The following is a 17,205-nucleotide window of genomic DNA, read 5'->3' on the forward strand; positions in this document are numbered from 1 at the left end:
TTTTTTTTTTTTTGAGACGGAGTCTCGCTGTCGCCCAGGCTGGAGTGCAGTGGCGCGATCTCGGCTCACTGCAGGCTCCGCCCCCCGGGTTCACGCCATTCTCCTGCCTCAGCCTCCTGAGTAGCTGGGACTACAGACGCCCGCCACCTCGCCCGGCTAATTTTTTGTATTTTTAGTAGAGACGGGGTTTCACTGTGTTAGCCAAGATGGTCTCGATCTCCTGACCTCGTGATCCGCCCACCTCGGCCTCCCAAAGTGCTGGGATTACAGGCGTGAGCCACCGTGCCCAGCCCATATGTTTCTATTTTTATCAAAACTGAGCCCTATTGTTGCCTTCATAATTGCTATGAAATGTCTCAATTTTCACAAATTTCTTTACCATGTTAGAGTTTTTACACAAAATTTAAGAATGCTTTATGTTAATACAGTGATGACAAGGACATGGTTCATTATTTTTTCGTGTAAAAATGTAACTCTGCCAAACTTATCTATAGGTGAAGAGAATATAACCTAATGTATTAAATTTTTGGTGAACATTTCTGATGAACTACATGCAACACCAACAAATTTAAAAACAGCCTATTATGTATAAAATACTTGAGATGCTTGTACACATCACAACTCATTAGAAATCAAAATTTCTAAACTTTTTACTTAGAATAAAAGGTGGTAGGAACCTAACATGCTTATTAGCATACAGTAATATTATACAGTACACAATATATACCCTACCTGTGTAATGGCATCCTTCTAGTAAGCAAGGATAATACTTCACAATTGTGTGGGGTTTTAAATTTCAGTTCTCAAAGTTTCTATTGGTGTTTCTGTAGGCGCTTATAAACTGCATTTAATTCATCATGTTATCAAGATTCACTTAATAATTCATGGAGTCTTGTCACTTCTTTCAAACTACTAATACTATTTCAATTCTATTTGTAGAGAATGAGTTGATGACTACTAACTTTTAGGGATTTAGATTTGTGTTGTTTCTTGGTACTCTCTTCTGTAATTCTCAAGTTCATCTCAAGTGCTAATAGATCCTTTGAATTGTTTTGGTAATTCTTAGAAAATTATTGTAGTAGTGACTTTCTTGAACTTTCTACATTAAAGAAAACTTTATTATGGACTAATTAATTGTACGTTTCCTTGATTAAATGTACACTTCACCTATCCTGACAACGTACATGCTAGTGTTAGTGATATGTATTAAGGGATAAAGAGAAGGTGGAATTGGTGCCTGAACCCTAAATGCTGATAAAAGGAATTTAGTTCTAAATGCTTCAGTGAGCACGAATTATGTTACTATTGTGATTACCAAATTCCTAGTCTTTAAATGCTACCTCGTTTTTGAACAACTGTTATTTAAACAATTGTGGTAGAAGAAGTTGTCTACTTTTCAATGTTTATCCTTCTTGCTTTTGCATTACTGAGACAATGTCTGCTTGAGTGAGCCCTGAACCCAAGATTCTGCTGCCTACAATGTCATACTTAAACTAAGCATTTATTTCATTTCCTAGAGCTGGACATATTTTATCAGACTGTCCCACTTTGTCAGTGTTTCACTACTAGATAATTCCTTCACTGGAAGGAAGGATTTCTATAATGTACCAGTGCTAATGAGTCAAGAGATACATAATTTTTACTTTTGTATGAAGCATAAAAACTCTTCATAACTTTGACAATTTAAATATCTGTGACAATTCTTGCTCTCAAAAGAGGAAAAATTATAATGAAGAACAAAACATTTTCTTAAAAGAACGAAGTGGTCTTTTTAAATAAAATTGTAATTCATTTTTCAACTGAACGTTTTTTATCTTAAGTGAATAAAGATTAAGATTTCTGAGGCAGAAACATCTACTTTTGCAATTCTAATATTACAAACATTCTGAAAATATTAGGTAATTTTCTAGATACTAATATAGTTAAAAATATTTAGATTATTTCTCAATAATAAAAATAGATATTAAAAATGTTTAACATTTAAAAATTTAAAAATCCACTAGAAAAATCCAGTAATTTGGCCATATGGCTATGTATTTTATCAATATGTGAGTAGACGATAAACTTCACAGGTCTAATTCTTAGTAACACAATCAAAAACAAGTCTTTAAAAATACTAGGCTTTCATATATCAGTAGATGTGATTTAAACTATTGTAGAACAAAATTTTTCAATAACTTCCCCTTGTTTATGTATTTTTATGACTTCTTTTAATCAATTTGTCAAAGTCTGACTTCTTGGACACATTCAACCAACAGGCGTTTTCTGAAATATATTGGTATTATGTTAGTGCTTTAATATCATAGAAGAGTTCACTAGTTGTCTGGGACATACTGAAAGCATGTGTTTGAAACTTAAGAACTTGAGATCATATTTTTATAACAGATAAATTAATTTGACTGTACCAGTTAGACTCACAGCCTCCATAGCAATTGGGATAAATTGAAATCACATATAGATTGAACTTGTGGTGTAAGAGTACTATGCTTGGGGTAAGCAACTTGTTGAAGGCTACTAACATTTGAAATGAGAGTAAAAGTTTATGTGTGTACTGTTTATTTTCTCAACTCAGGCAAATATATAGAAAAATTAGGTAAACACAATTTATTTATTATAGCTCAATCACATCAATTATAACTCTGTTGTAAAAATATGGCTTTCAGTAAATTAAGAAGACAGGAGACATATAATAATTATCACATTCCTTGATTTAACTATGAACAACTAAGCATTGCATTTCAAGTCTATCAATTGATTACTTACCTCCATAATGCTGCATAGACAACTGCTAGGGTAATCAAGGCCAAGCAAGAAAGACCACTGCCTACTATTAGGGTAACTGAAGGTGTGCCAGAGGATTCCATGATCTGTGAATTAAACAAAACAAAAAAGAAACAAATTGGTTTTTAATAAATTAAAATAACTTCTAGACTCAGCAAAGCTAACCTATCACTCAAAAATAGCCTATATTGTTGTTATAGTTACCAGATAGTTACCCATGAATCCACTCTGTTCTCTCATTCTCAACCTCTAAAAATACTAATTCCAGCTTCCCCCTCTCTCCCACTGTGAAGTAATAAAGTCATTAGAGTTTTAAATGGTGGATTATGGAATATTACATCCTTATAACTTTCAAAAATCAAGACCTAAAACTACAACTTGGTCAACATTCACGTGTTAAATTTTCTGTAGCTAAAATTTGAAGCATCACTCATTTTTCTTTAACTAACTGCAGGTTAGTCATTTCACAATATGATTCTTGGTAAAATTTATCTAGATGCTACTATTTACAACTCATTATGTTACCTATATTGAAGATTTTTCAAACTTTCTGACTTTTTGACAACTTTATTCTAAGTCAAGTATTCTCACATTTAATTGTACTTGCTTGGCTTCTGAGGATATAGAATAAAATCAAACGTCAAATTTAAAACCTTCAAGTATATTTTGTGATTTTTTTCAATGAATAAAATATGTGGAGATAATTATGACAATGCCAGTATCAGTCCCTAAATGCATGACCTTGAAAAATAAGCTTTCTATCTTTTAAAACATATATAAAGATTACATGCATTCACTGATCTGGAAGGTTTCTTTCCTTGGACACTTACATGACATTAATTAATTAAATTTGTTGGTTTTCATATTGTTAACACTGGGAGTTTGAAGGAATACACTTTAAGTGTGTTCTAAAACCTCAAATATGCACATCAAATTATATTAGTTTTTTGTCATCAAAATTAGTAAGAAGAGTGATGCTTATTTAGGCCAAATGTAGGCAGAATATCACATTTACCTGAATAATGGTTGTTCAGCATTCATTCTGAGTTATATTTCCTCAAAATACAATTGATGAGAACATTATTTTTCTTTCAGACAGTTATGTACAGCTGTCTCTTTCAGAAACTATTTTTGAAAAACTATATACTATTCAGGAATAATTTTACAGTTCCTGACAGCCATGCTTTCATAAAAACTTCATTTGATTAACATATTTATTTATTTATATTTACATCCAAGGACACTTCCAGAAAACCTGTACTGAAAATATTCAATGCAGATATGCAATGTGTTTCACTATAGTGTCTGGGGTCTTCATTCTACTACTAACAATACCTTCACAAATTCCCCAGAACATCTTTCCGGCTTTAAAATAAAGGTTAAGTTGACAATTATTTTTATTTGAAAGTTTGCAGCATATTAGTAATATGATTGGACTTCATCCTTGAAACTACACTGCAGAAATTTCAAGTTAGAAGACATAAAATTGAGTATAATTTAGTTATAGAATACCAACTAGAATTCATTCCACCAAGCTACTGTAGCTAAGGAGGAGACGAACCCAATTTTGCCACCCTGCAACATTTTCCATTTCCCCATTTAAAATGCAGTTCCCTGGAGAAACACTAGCCACAATGTCCCTGCCTTTGCATTAAAGCCGTGTTTTCCCTTTGTTACTTACTATTTCTCTAGGTTGCTGAGCCAAAATGGCGAAGGTAGAGAGACGATCACATAAGCATTTCGTATGGGATGCATCGGTAAGCACAGTTTTACATCCCTGGGTGGACCACGTTCCCAAAGACTCGTTCCTGCAAAGGGGAGTGAGGGGGGAGGAAATCGGGATAAATACGCCTGATAGCCAAATCCGTAAAGAAGAAAATGCAGTTTGAGAGAATCGTCTACTGTAATTCCTGTACAGGAAAAAAAAAATCTACTTGTCGTTGAACAGGATGTAATTTAGATGCATCTCCAGTAATGCAAAGCGAGAGTGGGAAAAAGCAAGCAGGCGGCGGTGCGGCGTGCAGAGAGCTGTCCAGCGCCGGAGGTGCTGAAACCGGGACTAGCTCTGTCCAGCCCTATGCGAGGAACAGCAGCGGCAGCGGCAGCGGCGGCAGCACGAGCAGCCGCCAGAGCGTTGGCAGCCACTTCCTATGCTCATCGGATTGTTTCAAATACTCAGGGTGTAAAGAGGCTTTTCATATTTTTCTACCAGCTCTGATTCCCGTCCCATATTTTGGACCATAAATGCTGGCTTTTAAAATGCGGATTTCTTTGAAAAGCCTGACTAAAAGATTACATAGCTTGGATTGGGTGATAGGATATTCTCCGCTGCTGGTTAGGGATTTTTCCTCCTTTTAGAATAGCTGCTGTGAAAATTTCACCCTGGAAACGGGAAGCAGCAGCAGCGGCATCAGCTGGTTCCGACTCTCATTGCCTTTGCCTGGTATCCAGGGGAGGGGTGGGTTTCAGACATAAGCTTCCTACTCCACACTTCACTCAGTCCAGCTCGCCTCTGACGTCCTTGACATTTCTTTCCCTCAACTGCTTCTTTGCCCTGGGGCAGAAGCATTAAGCTAACCGCAAGTCCACTAGAACATTTAGAGGAATAACCCCACCCCAAAGTCCAGTAGGAGTGGGGAAGAGAGCCTGGTTCAATTTTCTCTTTGGTGTAGCCATTTAAAATGCTAAAGCATATGGTTTATTTCCCACCCCAGCAGAACAATAAAAATGGTATCAACCTACGTCTTGTTCGTGGTGGGGGGGATGGAGGAGAACCCTTCCACCACCAGCTGAACTACACTACAGGAAGAGAGAAAAAGAAAAAAAAAATGCTATGGAGCTCAACCAATCAACTTTATTATCATTACACGTGTTCTGTACTGAATGCACCAATTGTCACCTCCCCTCCTACAGGCATGGAAATTCTCCAGTTAGCAAACCTGTACGTGTGTGTGTTTAAATTTCAAACCAAGTTACTATCTGTGTTAAAAATTACTTCAAAACTCTAAGAGAAAAACACATGGCTTGATGTTAATTTTGATATGGTGCTTTTGATTTTGCTTCCTCCATCTCTAAATGCCTGAAGCTATTGGGTTAAATATGCATGCAATTTCAGAGAGATTTCAATGAGACAGGTTTCTCTGTAACAGTTGAACTCCCAAGTTGAGCTACAGAATATAATTCACACTATCCTTTTTTGGTATCTACCAGCAATATATTTTTAATATTCATGATTTGATATCATTAATATTTATGACTTAATATACTCTAAATTACAACTTTCTTGAAGAAGAAAATGCACTGTATTCAAAGAGAGTTAGATAAAAATTCTACCTAACTTTACCCCAATACTTCTAAGTACTGGCCATTTTTTAATGTGTTAGGTCTCTTTTCTTTCTCATAATGTCATGCAACCATGCCAATTTTTTAAAACAGCAGTTATATTATCAACTGCAACGGTATTAGACTCCAATTCTCCCTAACTGTAGAAGCACATCAATTTACTTCATTAGCTCTCTGTCTCTTATCTTCTTGTGACAATCAGTTAAGGCCAAATGAAAAGCATTTATCTCAGCTGATCAAAATTTAAAGAAGAAAGATACACTTAAGAAAATCTGACATGTTTTAAAACATAACATCTGCATTATTCATACTGGATGGCAGCTTTACTTTAATGCAGTATCTATGCTTTCAAGTGGAGTCCAGTACTTACACTTTTCAATTATGCAGCTATGCCCAATAAATCAATTCAATATCTTAACAAGAAAAATCTTTCTGTAAATAAAATCTCTTATGAGATGAAGTTATATACTTATATCCATGTAATCAGACTTCATTACTCAAGATGATGTTAGCATCACCAAACTTTGACTGTTACATATGAAGTCTATATTCAATATCATGTTGCTAGATTCTGAAGATCATGTAAATTTTATATGACATGTTTAGAAATGTGAGTCCATTTACTTTACTTTGTACAATGATTGCACTGCTGACCTGGCCCAGCCCCAGGCAAAACTGCGAAGTAAGTAACGCTGATGTTCATGTTTTAGTCCTTCACTCATTCCAAGCATGAAATGCTTCTACTCTCACGGGGACCCTTTTCATGCACACTTTCTCTAGGCTACATCACCTCTGTCCTCATCATTCTTTAGAACTATATTCCCTTCATTGACTTTATCTGATTAAACTAACGTACAATAGCATCTGAGTGAGTGAGTACAGTTTAATGTGCTTTACCAAATTTAAAAGAAGATATATAAAACACAATACTGCATCTGCTACAAGAAGAGCAGAATCTGGAGCAGGTAAGTAGGAGAGAAAACCTTGAGAGGTGAGGAGGGGGATGGGTAACCACCAAGTTCTGCATTTCATCACTCTCATAAGTAAGATGTGTGATATCATTCTGATGATAAAATTTATATTGTTTCATTAAAGCTCTTGGTATTTTTAAATCACATAAAACTCATGAGTTAGTTTTTTTAACTCACTAGCATACATATAACTACTATTACAAACTCTATAGTTTGTGTTATTTGTGTTTTCAAACTTTTCATAGCTTATTCCTACTGTAAAAAATTCTTTGAAAGCATGGTACACATGTCTGATTGATTTCAGGGAGGCCTTGTAAAGCAAATTGATATGTGGCAGAGCAAAAATGAAGCAAAACAACTTCTCCATTCTACACAGAGCAAGATTTCTGAACATGTGAAGTATTCCAGCAGTCACATTATTCTTCCAATATCACAATTTTGCATGCTATAATCAATGTATATCTGTGCATTATTCTTAATTATGGAGTCTAGTTTGTTTTCAATAGGGTAAACAAAAAGTGAAATATACATGAAAATTAAAGATATAAGAATAACTGATGATACCAGAAGCAAACACAGAATGATGATGCAGCCATGTATATCATACTGAAAATAACATATTTACTTTTCATAGTGTCCTATCTGAGCATTAAGTCATTTTTTTCCCAAATGGTTTTCAAATGTAACTATGTTTGCAGAAATTCCATACAACCTATTCTTTGTTTGCTACACCTACATTCACCCATGTTAGCTGTTAGCTGTCATCTGTACCTCTTCTTCTTCTCCATATCAGCCTGGCTAACAGAAGGAGCATTCCTGTCCCAAGTATTCAAAAGTACATATCCAAAAACACAGAATGATGTGAAAATACAGGACACAAAGTCTATTACTTTCTAGCTTAATATTTACTTGATGCCGTTCCCCAGTTTCCTAGGAGTCTACATGGTTTCTTTTTGGATCTGAGTATTTGGTTGAGTTTTTAGTTTCATGAAGTTTTAAAACGTGTTTATATTTTCTGGCATTTAAAATTAAAGGGAAAAGTTATCAGCTTACTCCAATGAAAAGCTATTTAGTAAAAAGACTGATAGCAAAAATTCATAGTGACACATTTCAAAACAGTTTCAAGAAATCATACTTTTGATCTTTCCAAACACCAATAAAACTAGATATTCCACTTCAGTCCTCTATAAAACTGTTTATTCTCTTCATAATAAATCAGTATGTAAATTATTTATTATGAATAAGTTATACACTTTAGGAATTTTATTAACTCTTGGGATATTAGGAGTACATTTATTCACAATCAAAATAGCTATAGCAGCATTTTTTTTAATTTACACAGAATTTCTAACTACACTACCCTCACATTGTATGTGTACTGACAGAAAGTAATTGCTTTCCAAATCATAATAATAGTTAATTTCTAAAATTTAGGTAAATCTGTATTACTTTTGGTGTATATGCCTTACCCAAATGATGACGTATATATGGCTTTTGGTATAAATTATTCTCATAATATAGAAGGATTTTTATAAATTATTGTCATAATATAGAAGGAGTTTAGATGTGAAAATGTTCTCAATTTTGAGCAAGAACACTCTTCAACGTTAATTTCTACTTTAAAAGACATTGCAAATATTGAGAACATTGTTTTTCCAGCAGCTGTTACTATGTCAAAATATGATGAATCATAAAATTAGAAAGTTTTACTAGAAGTAACCTTAGTGATCATCTAGCCCATTGATTTTCAACACTTAATGTACATTAAAATTACGTGAAGAGCATTAAAACTTAAACTCTATGATAGGACTTGGGATATTACTTTTTTAAATGCCCTTCAGATGATTTTAGTGTGCAGTCAGGGTTGAGAACCACTGATCTTTTCCAAACACTTAGTTTTATAGTTTAAAGAAAGTGAAGTGTAGTGAATTTAGAAACTTGTTTTAAGTCACAGAGTGAGAAGCAAAGCTGGGCTTTTCATTTCCAGGTGAATTTTAATGCTAAACTTTTATTGTAATCTGTTTTAAAACAGAATGTACTGAACATGTCCTATGAAATTATAAGAAGATTTAAAGATCTAACATTGTAAACACATATTTTATGATAAAAAGAGTAATACCAACATAAAACATATATATGCACTTCATTCACTTGGATAAGATTTAGAAGCAGGTACTTTCCCATCACCAGAAAGGACAGTTGTCATCCACGGTGCTGGGCCTGGAGTTAACAGCAGTTCCTTCATACCATAACACCAAGGTTCTAATTTGTTATCTAAAAATTAGCTAGTTCCAGGAATTCTCTAAACTTAGATCTTCCCCCATGCTCCTCTATACCTGTTAATGCTTTCTATTCAACACCATAATATTAGTTGATACTTTCACTTTGCTTTCTTTCATTTATAAAATTAATACTCTACATGCCATACGAGAATACTAGTGCTTTTGAGAACTACATTATATCGACTTTGAATCCCTGACACTGTTTCTCACTTACTAGTCTTAATAATAAATGTTCAGTTCATGTAATGATTTTTTTCTTTTTTCTTTGAGATGGAGTCTTGCTCTGTTGTCCAGGCTGGAATGCAGTGGTGCGATCTCGACTCACTGCAACCTCCGCCTCCTGGGTTCAAGCAATTCTCCTGCCTCAGCCTCCCGAGTAGCTGGGATTACAGGCACTTGCAACTGCACCTGGCTCATTTTTTGTGTTTTTAGTAGAGACGGGGTTTCACCATGTTGTCCAGCCTGGTATCAAACTCCTGACCTCAGGTGATCCACCCGCCTTGGCCTCCCAAAGTGTTGGGATTACAGGTGTGAGCCACCGCACCCAGCCCATGTAATGATCTTCTACCTTTTAATGGATAACTTTTAATACTGAGTTTGATCTAGACAGACTATTTTTGTTGCAATTTATTTGCAGTCCTTTAGCATATAGCAGACATGTAATCTGAAAGAGTATCCATAGCTCTTAATAGGGTCTTCTACTTGCTACAGTTTTCAAACATCATTTAATGATGAACTCTGTAGGATTTCAGCATCTGTGGTGATTATGTTCAATTCAACAGTGAGGCTTGAATCTTTACTAACCAGTCAATATGTATTTAGTGGGTGCTTTTCAAATACCAGATGAAGTAGAAGACACATGAAGAAAATGTAGTTAGTTTCTTAGAGAAGCTGAGAGATGACTATACACAATCTAATAATATGTTTTCTGCCTAATTAGTTCTACAAATTATTCCAGAAAATGTTGTCAGTTCTACCCTTCTATTTCAAGCCACCATCATCTCTTGCCTGGGATAATCTCTTCATTGCATTTCTTGCCATTTACCCTCAAGTTTAACTTCAATAAAAATCCAGAGAGATCCTGTCGACAAATATGTAAACTCCACTAAAAATCATGTCACTCCTTTGAAAACTATCAATGGTTTTTCTGATCTCAGAGTAAAAGACAAAGGTCTACTTATAATGGTCCTTATAATGGTCTACAAGTATAATGGTCTATACTATCTGGTCTCTCATTGGCTTCCCACATTCATCTCCTAACACACATATATTTGCCCCCACTTCCAACTGCTCTGAGCTCCTTATTGGCCTTTCTTGGCATTTTATGCTAGCTATTCCCTTGGCCCAAAATGCACTCTTCAAAAATATTCACATTACCTGTTTCCTCACATTATGTAGGCTTCTGCTTTTATGTCATCCTATCAGAGATGTTATCACTGACTATCCATCAGTAACTTCCCATCTGTAGTAGGTAAAAAATGGCTACAAATTATGTTTAACGCTTCCCATCAAGAGATGGAGTCTATTACCTCCTCCTCTGAATCTAGATATATGTACGGTGACTTGAATTGATCAAAAGAAGGCAGTGGAAATGGTGTGACTTGTTAGCCTAAGCCTCAAGAGGTCTTAACGGTGTCCACTCTTATCATCTTGAAGTGCTGCTATTATGTGAGGTAGCTCAGGCTAACCCTACTGAGGATGACGGACTGGCAGCAGCCACTAGACATGTTAGTGAGGTCATACGCGATTATACAGCCCCAAGTTAAACTTCCAGATGGCAGCCTCTTTAATTATACCAGATGAAACTAACTGGCTGAGCTCAACCTAATAACTACGCCATAACATTTAAATCAAATAATAATGGTTGTTGTCTTAAGCCACTAAAATTTGAGGGGACTTGTTATAAAATAGCTGATACACAATACAAGCACTTTCCAAGTGCCCTTTGCCCTTACTCTGATCTGTTGTTGCCCATTGCACTTATCACAGCTGATGTATTATATACTTTCCCATTTGATTTTTGCCCATCTTTGCTCACTAGAATGTACATATCATGAGGACAGGTATATTGTTATGTTCACTTTGGTATTACCCGATTCTAACACACTGCTTGACATATAGTAGGTGCTTAATAAATACTGGTTGAATGAATAACTGTTAAAGATTTTGATTTGATATAGTTGGAGTTTCCTACATCATTCATTCATTTATTCAACAAATATTTATTCATCATTAAATATGATGCAGGTGCTGTGCTAGGTTATTGTGTGGACATATTAGATTTCTACTTGGCCACTTTTCAGAGCTCAAGAGCTTCACTGGAAATTATCTCACAGGTTTAGTGTCACTGCTGTTGTGTCATAAAATACACATTAAAACCAAGAATATGTCACTCGAGGTCATGGACATTATCTACAAGAATGGTAGCACCAGTTTTATTGCCAGTAACATATTTTTCTGTTGTTGTTTTAAATTGGAAACAGTGAGAGTAGAAAGGAGTATGGTAAGAAATAACATTAAGGAAGCCAATCTACTGGGTTATAAATATGTACAAATATCTTTACAACATGATTTATTAATAATTAGATGTTAAAATATGCTACCTGCCATCATTAATTAGTCAACGGCAAATCATCATCACACTAGTGAAAATAGCTAACATTTATTCAGGGTCCAGTCAGTGTTAGGTGTTGTGGTGAATAACACACTTTAAAAAATTTCTTACACTAAATACCAAGGTAAATATTATTGTTATTTCCTCTACAGGAAAATGGAGATAAATTAAGCTCCTGGATCCATCCAGGATCATGAAGACCTTACAGATGAAACAGCCTAGAGTCAAAAGTTGCCTGGATATCTCAATTTCTGTAATATAGCCATGCAAGCCCTGGACTGCCTATCTTTGGTGGTGTTATTTTATGTTTAAAATAAATAAATGGAGCCCAGAGGTTGTGACTTTCCTAAGGACATCCACCCGGTAAAGGGTTGTGCCAGGAATTGAGCTCAAGTACGACCCCAAAGCAGATTCCCCTTACCCTGTTCTCTCAGTGAGGACTAGACACAGTGAGAGAGCACAGCCAAAGTTAGGAACATACAGGAAGAGTACTCAGAAATGGTGAAAGAAAACTAGGAATTAATATCTCACAGAAAATAAGTGAAGAGAATTTCACTAAAAAGTGATTGATCAAAGGTCAAATAAGAAAATAAAAATATGAAGCTTGAGATGGTCATGGTGGGCATGGAGGAGGCCATTGAGCCATTAAGAGCCTTAGGAAGAATAGTTTTAGCAGTGGGGTCAGATATAAATTAGATTGCTAGAAGTTAAAAAAAGAAACCTTGTGATATCAAAGAGTTTATCAACAAAAGTCAAAAGACTGAATGCAAGTCAGATAGCACAAAAAATTATATTTTTACCAAGTATGCTTTTACTTTGAGGTGGGGATCAATCTCCCAACAGGTTACAATGCAGATCAAAACAGTCCAGGAGACAGAGATCATGACAGGATGTAGTGATGATGAGAAAATGATCTTATAATTTGATTCGGAATAATGATGAGAGTGTTAATATTAAAAGGAAGGAGAGACAGAAAGTATCTTCTACTGAAATTGCAATTGGAAAAGCATTATTGCTCTCAATGAGATGGAAGAAAATCCAAGAATAAAGTTTAATTTATGTCATTTTAAGTATTTTTTCTCAGAAAATTTCAAAACATTTGCTTCAGCCATTAAAAAACGGCAGACATTTTAAAAAAGAGACAATTTGAGGGAATAGAAATGGAAATTTGAATAAAACTGAAGAAGAGTACTGCTATATACATTAGTTCATGGATTAATTATATGTGATGCATTTAATAAAACAAAATACATTTTAGTTCTGTATGTAACTAGATTAAGAAAGATTTCCAAGGTTGTTCTTGGGTATAGGTAGGGGAAGATCCTAAATTATTTTTTCTCTCATTTATTTTCAAAAGACTTTAAAATGCCTTGAACATTGATCATTTGTTAATCTAAAAGCCATAAAATAATTCATTCTGTTTGTATATTTTTTCCTCAAAAAAACTGTTTATCTGGGCTAGGAACCAATTTTTTGCCTAATATAATTTGCAACAGTTGAGATGCACAACCTTGAAAAAGCAGAATTATTTAACTACAATAGAGCACACTTAAACATATGTTACCTTCCACACTAGTTTTCAAGTGATCTGGACAAAAAGCCACTCCAGAGATTTGACCAGACCATTGTAAAATTTATAACATAGTGCATCCAAGATCTCACCAATTTAATATCAACTAGCTCACTTCCTGACTCTAATGGCTTTTACTTCACAAACCTTTTAAAAATGATTAATCTCAAATATGATATATTTAGAAAAATACACATGAAAAAACATGAAATATATATTGAAAAAATAATTAAGAGTAATTATCTCAGGGTGGCAAAGTATAGGTATTATTGTTTGCTCTGTTATATTTTTATACTTTTCCATTTTTCCAGTGTAACTATATCACTTTTGCAATCTGAAAAAAAAAATTCTTTTGAGATTCAAAAAAAAAAAGCCAAGTGAAATGGCTCACACCTGTAATCCTAACACTTTGGGAGGCTGCGGTGGACAGATTACTTGAGGCAAGGAGTTTGAGACCAGCCTGGGCAACATGATGAAATCCTGACTCTACTAAAAATACAAAAATTAGCTGGGCATGGTGGTGCCTGCCTGTACTCCCAACTACTTTTGAGGTTAATGTAGGAAGATCGCTTGAATCCGGGAGGTTGAGGGTGCAGTGAGCTGAGGTCATGCCACTGCATACCAGCCCCTGAGTGACAAAGTGAGACTCTGCCAAAAAAAAAAAAAAAAAAAGAGAGAGAGAGACAGAGAGAGATTCAAAAAAAATATGTAAAATAATACCAAACTAACACAGGCAGCTATTTGTATTTTACACCTTTTTTTCCTTTCATTACTTTTGAAATTATAATTATGGTGTGGCTTAGCTATACCTGACTGAGTCATGCTTTTGGCATGGGATCATGGGTTAGCTTGCTTTCTAAGTTAAAAATCTGAGCACATGCCTGCAAGGCTACCCCAAAATGGAGGGATAGTGCTTAAAAGCAACTGCTGAGACATCAAACTGAGATATCAATTAAGGGTTAAGCTTAATTCACTAAAAATTCTGCAAAAATTCACTAAAAATTCATTAGTTCTGGGATGGGGTCAGGAATATGTGATTTTGATATCAGAGTCTTTAGTTTCAAAAAACAGAAATTTTAACTCGAGTTAATCATACTTCAAAATTATGATTCACCATTGCCTACATACAAAATGCAAAAATAAGGGTTCACTGGACATTTATATAAACAACTATTTGAGTGAAACGATATTCTTATAATTTTGAAAATGGGAGTCCTCAGTATTAGAGGAATGTTTCTTTTTTAACTTCCTTAGTGTACTATGTGCAAGTTGGGAACTTAAATATTAGTAGTAGAGAGAAAATACAGATGGGTGGAGTGGCTGCATGAAATATCACTATATGCAAGCACTTTTAAATGAAATAAAGAAATAAGAAAAACTGGATTAAGTTACAGTGTAAAATAGGAAAATAATCTGTTCACCTTAAACCAAGTGGTTCATAATCATATATATACTAAACTAATATTAATTCTGCAACAATCCCAATATCACTCATTTGGAACTATTGAATTCTTTTTTAAAAATCAACATTTCAGCATTGCAGTGTTCAAAGTGAAAAAGCTCATTCAATAAAAGCCAGCTGAAAATGTTTTGTACCTACTCAGTAATAGAAATAAGTACATTCACCAAATCAAAATTTGAAATAATGGCTTCAGTAAATATTAGATAATATTTTCTTTTCAATGTTTTTTTCCTCTAATTGAAATTACTTTAGATTTACTTGTGATCAGTTTCAAAAACTTGCCATTTTTCCACCTTTTTACATGATCCATATGATCTATGAAATAAATATCTTTGTCCTGCACATAATCTTTAAATTGAATTTTACTTTTAAATTCCAGATGTGATAATAAGAAACTTGGCTTCTACACAACCAGAGTACTGTCACCAGGACATCACCAGCCTAACCTGGGATCCAGTGTGCTCATTTATAAAATTAGCCAGTTGCATGCTCTATCCACTTTATAGGAATATCGTGTTGATAAAAGTCAAGATAATGAATATCCCGGACAATTATTTATTTAGTGGTTGTATGGGCAAGACATTATTAGTAGGGATAAAAATATTTTCTCTACAAATTGAAAGTTCTATATAAATGCAACATATTATCACGATGATCACCTGTACAATTATTTTTGACAAGAAAGCCATGTCAGACGGGTTAAGTGACATGAACAAGATTATCCATCAAGGATTATCCCTCTTATGTTGGCACCATAATATTTCCAGGTTTGAGAGGAGAATACCTGATTTGGAGTCTTCCAGATTTGGAAGACTAAAATTTAAGAGAAATAAAATAATTAATGTATTCCATGAAGAAATAAAGAAATTTAATGAATTGATTTTCACCATGAATTTCTTTTTTTCTTACTGTTAAGATTTTAAGAAGTTTAAATGGAACTCTGGATAACCAAATCTTTTGGGATCAGCTAAACCACATATTGTTTTTTAAGTCATGGGTGGCCAGTAAAATATGAACAGAAAAATTATATGCTACCAAAGAGAAGAATTCATATAATCTGGCATGAAATGCAAAGAATATAATCTTCCTATCTTCTAAACACTACCATTGCCAAGAAATTATCAATGGAAACCTTCCACTCAGAACACCTTCTTTCAAAATTATGAGTATTTAAAATAAGTGCCCTGAGAAGTATAGTCAAAAAGAACCATATATGAAATTCCACAAAACTAGTAATTTCTATAAACTTCTGGCTTTGGGGAAATATGAAGATGAACCTCTTTTGTAAGAGGCCATGAATTACACACTGCCTATAAAACAATAAGACGTTAGGTAAATGAGGGAAGAGTAGCTGCTTCAGTTGACAAGCGTTCACAGAGGAAGCACTGTCCTAAGGTTCCAGAACACCCTGTATCACCCACTTGACCAGCCAGTCATTTGCCAGACTACTCACTGTTTTAGCTACATGACAACTACACGAGAGAGTAGCAGTGGAAAAGCAATAGAAGTCTGTGCTTACTTCCTCAATAATAGCACATGCAGAAAGGATAACAAAGAGGAAGGAGTGTCTTTAAATGAATTTCGTAGTATGGCATTTCCTAAATACAGTGCAAGTTGATATTTAAATTCCAATAAAAGATCTGAAAGGGCAATATTCTTTTATGAACGTATGGGTAGATAAAATTAAGGCTTTTATGATGCTGATTTAGACACCCTAAAATACTATCATAATTTAAAGAATAGGAAATTTTGCTTTAACCTCATACATTTGAAAATTTGTATAAATGTTTTAGTGCCTCTTTTGTGCTAGGGACAGTACTACACACTGGGATTGCATAGATTAGAAGATAAACGTAGTCCCTTTGCTCAAGTGTGGTGTAGAGACAACCCCAATCAAGAAATCTGAAACCTATAACCCAATCAGAAATTGTAGGGGTGTGGATAGTGATTTAGTGATAAAGGGGTGTGGATAGTGATTTAGTGATAAAGGGGAAGAATGCATCATTCGATTTCTCAAAAAGCTTGAGAAATATGCATTGCCATGTATTTAAGTAAATATATACTCTATCTTCCTATCATGCTGTTACTCCTTTGAACTATTACTTCTTAATATGTTAACAAGGGAAGTGGTTTGAAATTTCTTGAAGGGCAGCGCTGAACCCTCAATGGCGTAATTAACATTT

The 17,205-nt window shown here is 34.5% G+C and overlaps 1 protein-coding gene across 2 annotated transcripts in view; it reads right to left on the bottom strand.

Annotated features, from left to right (window-relative positions):
• Positions 1-17,205, bottom strand: part of ADGRB3 (adhesion G protein-coupled receptor B3) — a 756,020-nt gene that overhangs the window by 154,973 nt on the left and 583,842 nt on the right. For both annotated transcript variants that reach the window (XM_032154235.2, XM_032154255.2), the window contains 2 exons: positions 4,463-4,589; positions 2,764-2,867 (listed from right to left, as the gene is read on the bottom strand). In XM_032154235.2, the coding sequence (XP_032010126.1) occupies positions 2,764-2,867; positions 4,463-4,589 (231 nt within the window). The remainder of the gene's footprint in view (positions 1-2,763; positions 2,868-4,462; positions 4,590-17,205) is intronic.

This window comes from Hylobates moloch, unplaced genomic scaffold (assembly GCF_009828535.3).
Source record: "Hylobates moloch isolate HMO894 unplaced genomic scaffold, HMol_V3 SCAFFOLD_2, whole genome shotgun sequence".
NCBI lineage: Eukaryota > Metazoa > Chordata > Mammalia > Primates > Hylobatidae > Hylobates > Hylobates moloch.